The 10394-nt window shown below is 39.7% G+C and overlaps 1 protein-coding gene across 1 annotated transcript in view; it reads right to left on the bottom strand.

Moving 5' to 3' along the window:
• mgat5b (alpha-1,6-mannosylglycoprotein 6-beta-N-acetylglucosaminyltransferase B) overlaps positions 1-10394 on the bottom strand; it is a 39017-nt gene that overhangs the window by 9420 nt on the left and 19203 nt on the right. Inside the window, exon 8 of the mRNA XM_030790464.1 lies at positions 8192-8361. Within this exon, the coding sequence (XP_030646324.1) occupies positions 8192-8361 (170 nt within the window). The remainder of the gene's footprint in view (positions 1-8191; positions 8362-10394) is intronic.

The raw sequence follows: 10394 nt of genomic DNA, 5'->3' as shown, positions 1-10394 counted from the left end.
ATGGCCTCAATTTAATTTAGAATAGACTTAAATTAAGTCCCTTCGTACGGCCCACTTTTCTAACTCACCCCCCCCCCTCCCCAGTTCCTTCCATATCCTGTCTCTTTTATTCTTTTTCCTCTATTCCATTATTCTGTAGCTTCAGAGCACTTCAGTGGAGCGTTAGTGACTCATGGATGAGTGTACATAGGACATCTAAACTGCTCAGTGAGCAAGTAACAGAAAGACAGAGAGAGAGAAAGAGAGACAGAGAGAAAGAGAGAGAGAGAGAGAGAGAGAGAGAGAGAGAGTGAAAAGCCTGAGACGTGAGAAATGAGAGAGAATGTTGTCCAGCTGAGAGTCTGCTGAAGCGTAATGTTTGGAGAAGATTGCTATCTTTCTCACCCCATCAGCGCTCTTTCTCTCTCTCTCTCTCTCTCTCTGTCACCCTTGTCTAAATTCAAACTGAGCACAGAAGTCACCACTTATGAAAATGACGGTGACCGCATGTTTGAGCTGCTATCTCTCTTTCTCTCTCTTCATTACACACATAAACACACACACATACACACTCACAAACAATATAATGAAAGCAACTCCACTAGAGAAAAGACACTAGACTTCAGAGCCAATCCAACCTGTCAACCGAAGGTAGTGTTCTCCCACCAAACAGAGATTAAACACAGAACTTCCGACAGGGAGCAAAGGAGAAAATGCAGATCACATTCAATAAATGCCATGATTAATTCATCAAAGCAGAACTCACTGCCACAGGAGTCAGCTCATCACAATGGCTGATGGTTCCTTCAGAAAGCCTGACTGCATTACTCAGCACTGGAGAGTAATTGCTTCCCTTTTGCTTGTTCTGAAATGTTGCATTCTCCGAAAAATGAGCCCGATTGGCCCTGTTATAAAATGGTTTTCATACGCACACACGCACGCACACACACACACACACGCACGCACGCACACACACATGCACATTCCAAATCTCCAGTGGAAAGCTTTGTCTTTCTTTGGTCTTTGGAAACAATTCACAGAGAAATTTGAGTTTTTTTAGTCTATTTGAGTCTACAGAATGAATGAACATATGTAGTCTCTATTCCGTACATGCTTAAGAACAAGTATGGATGGAAGTTTTCTGGCATATTCGCTGGTGTAAAGGTGTGGTAACGTGTGGAGTAAAACATTCATCCTCAATCTGTACATCAAAGCTTCAGAAGTGTTTAGTGTGTTACACAATTTTTATGATGAGCAGTATTTTTGCAGCTGATGTTGCCATGCATTGCATGGACGGAGTGTGGATGCGTTTATGTGTTATTTACACAGATGCGAACTGACAGTTCTCCTCATGCTGAATATGAGACAGACAAGTTTCCATTTGCTCTGGGTCAACAGGTCTTCGCTACTAATGGAAATTCATAACACACCCAAACATACAGAGCCAGAGAGAAAACATACAAATCCACAGCAATTGCTCATCCACTCACTCACTCACTCACTCACTCACTCACTCACTCACTCACTCACTCATTTATTTGTTCACTCTCTCTCTCTCTCTCTCTCTCTCTCTGTCTCGCAAACACATAAACACATAAGCTCGTCTCCACACAAGACTCTCCAATTCTCGACTATTCTCTGTGACACATTGACAGTTGTGCTACGGAGATCAAGGGGTTGCATGTAAATACTGATTGTATTTCTGAATGTAGTACTAACTTACTGACTGTGCTTTTAATTAATTAACTTTTTTTTATTTAATTTATCTTCCAAATTGAATTGTGTTTTGTCTATCAATATTATTTTTACTATTTTCTAATGTCATCAATATTTTTTGCTGTATGCAGAGGGGCATCAGATGAATTGATTGGTGAATTAAATGGCTATATGGTCTTCGATTCATCTCAAGCCTGAATGCTGCAAAATGGTTGTGTCTCTACATTCCCAGGTCATCTCCATTCACATAGCAAGGAGCTGTCACAGCTTTGTGAGTGTGTGTGTGTGTGTGTGTGTGTGTGTGTGTGTCTGGGTCTTTATGTCTGTATTTGTGTCACTTGGTCTCTCCCCAAACCCCACCTGAGGGCCAAGAAGTCCAAGATTCATGCACCTTAAACAGCCAAGATCTTAACACAACTGAATCTACTCTCCTTTGACAAACAGAATGCCATGGACCATTCTCCATATCAACCACAAAACATTTCAGCATCTCTCTACGTGACAGCATGTATAAGCATGATAAGCCGAACAATAGAGTTTCACCTATCGAACAGAACATACAGATAGCAGCATAGCCTCATTTGGCCTCTTTGTTCAGTAATCAGAGTAGGACTTCTGGAGAAGAAGAAAAAAAAACGAACTGTCACGGAATATACAAAATGTGAAGGAAAAGGTATGAGAATGAGAGTGTCTGTACATTTAAATGACGCCTCATGCTGAGAAGCTGAATGTGTACTGATGGATAGAGCATATCTTCATTTTTCAGGGTGCTAAGTCTCACAAAATCAGTGGTGTTCCTGACTTTTAATTGGATGTATGCAAAATCCCCCTCTGAACTCGGATGACAAGGATTAAATTTCATATTTATGTGGCATAAAATGAAACATTCCTGTATTCTCTCCTTCTCTGTCTCCCTCTCTCTCTCTCTCACACACACACATACACACACACACACACACACAATCAGCTTGTTCACTGTCTCCTGTAAAATTAAAAGTGTCAGAGATTCTCTCTTGCTAAATTCTCAGGCTGGTTGAGCTGTGAGCTGTGGAATCCTGGGAGCTCCACTGGGGTTTAATGCTCCTTCAGCTATTTTCTCAGAGACGCAGTATCACACAGCGTAATAACACAGTTCAATCAGACAAAAAAGCATCATCTACAGCAAAACAGTACATCCCCCTTTTCTTTCAGAGCACAGAAAGAATGACTGTTTTGACAAAAAAACGTGTCAAACGCAAGCATGCGATTCCAAGATGCCCTGACAGTTGAACAGTTTAAATGGCAAATCTGCACTCTGGAGCACAGCGGTACCAAGTCTGGAACGCTCTGGGAGACTAGGATGTTGTTCAGACGAGGTTTTCATTATAGTGGTTATTAACTACACCAGAGAGATTAGAAATTGAAAACTCCGTTTACAGATTGGAAATTATAGACATTTTTTTTTTAAGTGAAGGGAGCTTGATTAGATTGCAAAGCAATTATTGAACTTTCAATTATGAAGTCTAAGTTCTCTCAAAACAAGCAGACATAGACCAAAAGAAAGAGGAAATATCGTGTTTTAATACCGCCAGTGTGGAGAATCCTCCGCTCTCCTCTGAGGTTGTTTTGATGTCTCAAACTCAGAACCATTCAAATTGTTAGTGTGATTGGAGGCACTTTTATAAAATGGCATGTCTTCTGATTTAAATGTTGGTTGAAATAGTGTTTCCTATATTTTCTACAAGCACAATAACAGAAATAGCTTGCTGTGTGTTACTTGATTTAGTTTTGAAAGAACATGCACTCTGCTAGGCAGACCTTGGGAGACACTTGAGCTGAGTGATGGGAAGAAGTGGCCCATTCTATCTCTGGTTTGTGTGTGTTTGTGTGTGTGTGTGTGTGTCTGTGCGTGTATGTGCGTGCGTGCGTGTGCATCTTCTGTGGAACTTGAGTGCTTCTCCCCCAAAAACACATTTCCACATTTCAAACACTATGAAAACCAAACAATGGCGCTTTCTCAAAACCACCCCAGGCTGTCAGTCATTGTCTCCTTTGACTATTGAGAAGTTCCTCTTTTGCATATTGAACTATTGACATGTACAGACGCTGTCTGCCGCCATGGTGATACCATAGTGAAGCTACGGTGCATCTATCTATGAGTTTTATAGACAATGGAACATGAAAACAGTGAGACATCCATTATTATGGTTATGGTTATGACAGGTAACAGGGATGTGTGTTCATTACTGAGACTGAGTGAAAGAAGTACCTAGATAAGCCTGTTTATCTTGTGACCATTTGGAAAAGGCCCCTTCAGTCCAGTCATTTGAAGTGTGGCATATGAAAGTAGCTCACATCTCTATCAAAAATTTAATGAAGTAAAAATGAATAAACAAACAGTACAATCCACTAAGGGAGCGTAATTGTCTTTTAAGTCTGTGCTGAAACAGCAGAAGCAAACACTCTACAAATAACTTCTAGTCTCCCAGAGTTAAAATGTTGGTCATATTTAAACAAGCACCCCCTGTGGTAACTCCATTTGATTGTTATTATATTACTCCTGTTTATACTATATTCTTTGGATTGTTGTTAGTATTACAATTATGATTTGAACATATACTTCTTGAAAATGCAGTGTAAACAGTGTGGCTTGTTTTTAACACATCACACCAAATACACTCTTTCAAAAGCAGAAAAAACATGTAAAGCAAAGCACAAATGCCTGCTACACTGTGTACTATGCTCTCAACGCTCGCTGTCACATGCACATTCTCATGAAAATTGTTGGTGGGAAGGCACTCAGCAGTAAACTTGATTTTGATTGTGATTCTGATTGTAATTCTGATTGCGATTTCAGTTAAAATTTAAGATGCTTTTGCACTCTGAGGGGCAGCGTGAAACAGAGAAGAAATGATGATATGCTTAAGTTATCCACTTCAGCAATAAATAAAATATACCCATGGACAGCGCAATCAGCAGACTCTAAATCATTACCTGGATAATAACATCTCATCACTAATATGATGTAATAAGTTCATAAACTGCCTAATTATAAAAACAGAAGCATGGTTTAAAGTGATGATGAAAATATCTTTTGGTTGGTTTGCTTGTCCACATAACAAGCATTTTCAGTTTTATGGCGCATATGTATGAATTATTTTATTGAATAATTTTTTAATGTTACATGAGACAGACTCCTGGTAATCAGGGATTTGACTGACATGCACTCAGCGCCTGCGCCCGTGGGTATCAAGGCAGTTAAACTGACGCTGGAGAAATGCCTCCACTGCGGGGTGGATTCTCAGAGAGAGACTTTCTCTCTTTCCTTCTCTCTCTCCCTCACTTTCTCCCTCCTTCTTTTCCTCTAAGTAGGGTGTGAGAGCCCTTTGGGGGAGAGCAGACAGACATACGACACAGCATGGCTGCCTCACAGTCTCATTCTAAACCCCAAGGAAAAGCAGCTGCTGCACAGCTAGATTGCATTAACATTTTTACACTCACTCTTCCTCTCTCTCTCTCTCTCTCTCTCTCTCTCTCTCTCTCTCTGTCTGTATCTGAGGGGTGGTTAATTACTTGGGTTTCAAACAGACAAACGGGGATCTCCTCTGACAGCTGTCTGCTCCCCTCCCTGTGTCACAGCAGCCTCCTTTAAACACACGCACTGCTGTCAGGGGCCCTCAGCCTTCTCTCTCAATTAACCTCTATCTCCATATCCCTCTACGGTCCAAGCCCTCGCCCCCCCCTCTCTCTCACTCTCTCTCTCTCTCTCTCTCTCTCTCTCTCTCTCTCTCTCTCTCGCTCTCTCTCTCTCTCTCTTTCCCTCTCTCTCTCTTGCTCTTTCTCTTTCTCTTTCATTCCATTCACATAATTTTTCACTTATTTTCTCTCTCTTTCTCTCTCTTTCTCTTTTTCTCTTTTTCTTTCTTTCTTTCTCCCTCATTGTATTCGCATTGTATTTCATTTGTTCTCTCTCCCTCTCTCTCTCTGTCATTGTGCATAATGTACCACAACATCTCTCTACATTCCTGAACTTACATCATTTCACTTCCATCTGTAGAAACATAATATTAACAACATTGTATCCTGAAATCTCCAAAGAATACAGTGAGGATGTTGCAACCCAAATCTACCTTATTTATAAATCATAACTATATTCTGGTGTGATTTGAAATGGAATAACGTATGTACAAAGAAATTCAAAAACCCATCTACGGTAACACTACATTAACAGCACTGTTTTCTAAAATCTCTCAACAACACAAAGAGGATATGGCAACCCAAATACATCTTGTTTATGACTCATAATTATATCTTTGTGAGCTCTAAATGGAGGGTTTGCGTGTATGGAGAAACTCAAAAACAATACTAAATACATCACCAAATTCATCAGTAGGGGAGCTATTGCTAAAGTAGACCACACTGTGATGTGAGAGACAACAGTTGTGTTTTCAGCCTTTGTTCCTTATGTATGGTTCGCAGAAATACCCCGTAAAAAATTAATAAAAAACTGTCAAAAGCTAGGCAGCCAGGATGCCAACTGAAAAACCATAAATTTACAGTAAAATGCCTTAGATTCAGTTAACATGTCAAAACCATAATATGACAGTAATTTACAGTAAGTGAGAGAGTTACGAAAATTACTAATTAACAGAAACTGCTTGTTTCCTTTGGGTGAAAGTTTAAATTAAAGTTTAGATTATTTAAAAAAGGTTTTACCTGTAATAAAAAGGTTGAGTATATGGCACTCAAATCCTAAAATCCTAAAACAATACACATTTTTTTGTCTTGAGGTAAATTACTGTAGTTTTTATTTTTACATTACATGTAAAATCTGTGTTACATGTACGAGTTTGTACAAAATCCATTTTTCTGCAGGGAAAATGTTAAATGTCTAAGAAAGTATGTATTCATCATTCACAAAAAAAGGAAAGTACTGTAAAATGTTCAGTAAAAATTCTTTTTTTTGTGTGTGTAGCATTGCAGATAAGAAAAGCTGCCTAGTTATTGAAAGCACCCACCAGAAAAAAAGCTCATGGTTCTCATAAATGAGGAATTATACTCATACTGCAAAGACATCCAAACATTTTCAATAAAGACCAAAACTCCAGTGAGACACAGGATTATTGAAGGAAGCATGTGTTCAGCCTTGTATTTGTAGGGTTGTGTGTTTATGTGCAGGGTCATATACGTGTGTGAGTGAATGTGTGTGTGTGTGTGTGTGTGTGTGTGTGTGTGTGTGTGTGTGTACATGCGCATTTGTGACTCTCTGACAATCATATGAGGTTTCATAACAGATACTAAACTTGTGTTTACAGCATTGGGGATAGAAGCACACTGTCTGTGGCGTTCACTGCATGCATTTGATCATTATCATGAGACAATGTTTTGCTTCCAGATTAATCTCTCCAGATAACTGAGAGATGAAACATACAGAGGAACATCCCTAGGGTTATTCTGCAGGAAAGCAACCTACATAACAATCTGTCTACAAGCAGCCACAGCACCAGGCCACAACAGAGAGAGAGAGAGAGAGAGAGAGAGAGAGAGAGAGAGAGAGAGAGAGAGAGAGAGAGAGAGAGAGGGATAGGAGACGGAGAAAGAGAAAATAATCTCTGTCCTTCTTCATTAATGGTCTTGGAAAGGATTTATTGCTCTTTTCCATGGGCCAATTTAAGAAGATGGGATATTAAAAGAAACAAATACATCTTTTCTCTCCAAGTAAACACAGCTTCCTTTAAAGGTCTATTCAATTAATTTCCCTACAAAAGAACAAATCTAGCCTTGGGCTTCTAGACCACTAAACAAGGACACAGGACCAAGCACACCTACACTATTTACACAACACAGGGTTTTTTTTTTATTGTCGTTGTTGTTGTTGTTGTTGTTTTTTTTTAAACGTTAATTAAAAGGAGACTGGTAAATACACAACCACAATAAACCAAACGCTGGTCTCTTTCACTGAACAAAACCTGGCTTCCAGGCTTGAGAAGTGTGAGAACTAAAGCAAAGAAAAAAAAAAACAGAGGAGTAGAAGCCAGACCGGATCAGGTCCCAGAGTGTGTAAGACCTCCACTGAGAAAGAAAACCCATTTGCAAACTTGACTCTGCATCTGATGTCTGATTTGTTTTGAAATAAAAGAGTTGTGTTTTAAGGAGCAGGCATAGTTATCCCTGAAAAGTTTAGGTGGATCAGTGGGTTGGAACATTGTTTGTGTGTATGTTAGCGGGTGTGTTTGTGTGTGTATGTGTGTGTGTGTGTATGTTTGCGTGTGTGTGTGTGTGTGTGTGTGTGTGTGTGTGTGTGTGCTGTGTTGGTAAATAGCCAGCACATCACAACAGCTTAGATTCAAAATGACCTTGCTCATGGAAACAGAACGCCATAATATGTTCTCTCTGAACTCTCAGTCTCAGTGGCCATGGTAGCTATCCATGGTGCTGAAGTGCATGGATTTGCTCTCCATGTTTGCTAGAAGCTTAGATGAAAGGACTATTTGAAAGAAACTTGTTCAGGACTCACCCTTGAAGCTCCTTCACAGAGACAGAAATCTTAAGATGGTGTCCCAGGATGTAGAGGGTGGAGAGTATGTCTGCCCACTGCACCATCTCTCCCAGTGGGCCTCCTTTAAGTACCTTGGGACTGAACAAATCACCAGACTCCTCTGTTAGGAACCCAACATGAACCAGGATCTAAGAGAAAGAAAGAGGGAGGGGAACAGAGAGATAGAGAGGAAAAGAGAGAGAAAGTGAGAGAAAGAGACAAGAGAGAGAGATGAAACGTTCTGAAAGAACTTTGATACCACCCTCACATCTGGTACAACTCCAATTAACAGCATTCTCATGCTGTGTGCAGCAGAAGTAAATAAATTTTTTTTAAAAAAAGATAACTTTAATATGTTATTAATTCAATAAGATATTGAATCAATATATTTTACATTAAAAAAAAAAGTAAGAACTGGTTCGATATTTGATTAATTCAATTTAAGACTGCAGTAAAACGATGAAGCACACTGGTTTATATATCGTCTTTTCTCCCCTGAAAACCTCTCCGAAGTGTAATCACGGTTGCTTTAGTCAACATGGAATAACTCTTTTAGATTAATTATGCCATTGACAATCTTTTCTCCTGAAGGGTTATCTCAGAATCTCAGTAAGACACAATACAGACTCAATTCTGTACCAGCAGAATAACAAAGCAACCTCACCACATCACTCTCCTACATCTATCAGGAATCTATATGTCTGTCTTCACAAACACATGTCCTCTCTCCCTCACTCTCTCTCTCTCTCTCTCTCTCTCTCTCTCTCTGTCTCCCTCTCTCTGTCTCCCTCTCTCTGTCTCTCTCTCAATGGCTCTCTCTCTCCCTCTCTCTCTATATATATATATATATTTCTCTACGAGGAAGCAAAGCCAAGCCCTAGGGGTAACAGTAATGGAAGGGAATCCTTTGTGTCTGACAGCAGTGCGTTAAAGCACAGAGGCTTTTTCTAGGGGGCAGCAGGGCATCAGATAAAGCCTTTGACAGGATGTGTTGTGTTTCGACAATGATGATATGGTCTGAACCACAGAGAGATCCCTCACAGCAGAGATGGTGATGATGAAATTCTTTTTTTTTTTCTTTTACCTTTCTTGTGCTGTGTTCCTGAGAAAAGGCCAGCTTGGCATTCAACTCAGACTACACAGCTTAAGGTTTTAACGCAGCGTACAAATCAAGTTCTGGTCCTGTCCAAACCTACACATGTTTAGCTAGACTCATATGCACCTATTTGAAGTTCTGATGAGTTTTGCTTTACAGGGCAGCTCTTGGAAGCTATGGATCTTGGAAGACACAACTTTGTTCAGATGGAACAGCAGTGATTTCATATGTCTTCCTCACACTGTGGGCAGGGTGGAAGCTTTAAGATTGCTCAGGCGGAGGCTAGTGGGTAGGCAGTGCTATTAGAGACTCGAGACTGCAGGGAGTTCATGAGTAATCTGATAGATAAAAAGAGCTAAACTGATGGACCGCAAACATAAAATGATCTGACTTAGGATCTCAGTGTCAGTCATTGGATCCTAACTGGCAACGGATGTCAAATGTATGGTCCATGGATTTCTGAACAAAATTATATTACAAGAATATTCATGGATAATATTATACTCCAAAATATACTTGCTTATAGGGATTTTTTTTAAATTTCAGTTTTAAATTCAAAAGCAGATCAAATTGTTAGCTGTGACAGACATAGACCACAGTCTAACACACAGGCTTCGTCTTTTTGTCCTCAGTACAAGCAAAATGAATACAAAAACTACAAAACATATATGCAACCCGTCCAAAGCAGACCGGTTAAAAAGATTCACACAAATTACAAACGTGAAAAGCGGATCATACAGGATCTGATGTGCTCTCCTAGGACTAGGACGTATGGTTGTTACATCTCCTTTCCTGTGCTTGTTTTCTATGCTGGTGCTGTCTGATACTGTGAGAGGCAGTAGAAAACAAAGGAAATATATCTCACACCTATATCCATTTTCCATTCATCTTTGGGCATGTTTGAGAGAGATAGAGAAAGCATTGTTTAAGATTTTTGTAGATCTAAATCAGTTCTATCAGATTCTATCTGGCTCTAAATGATTTAGTTTCTAAATCAAGGAGAATGTTTTTACAATCAGCAAAAATTGGCCAAGTGTTAGAAAAGTGATCCCAACCAAATGCAGAAAACCAGCCAACAACAAAGAG

Source organism: Chanos chanos, chromosome 13 (assembly GCF_902362185.1).
Source record: "Chanos chanos chromosome 13, fChaCha1.1, whole genome shotgun sequence".
In the NCBI taxonomy this organism is placed as follows: domain Eukaryota; kingdom Metazoa; phylum Chordata; class Actinopteri; order Gonorynchiformes; family Chanidae; genus Chanos; species Chanos chanos.
This window is presented reverse-complemented; position numbering and strand designations above follow the sequence as displayed.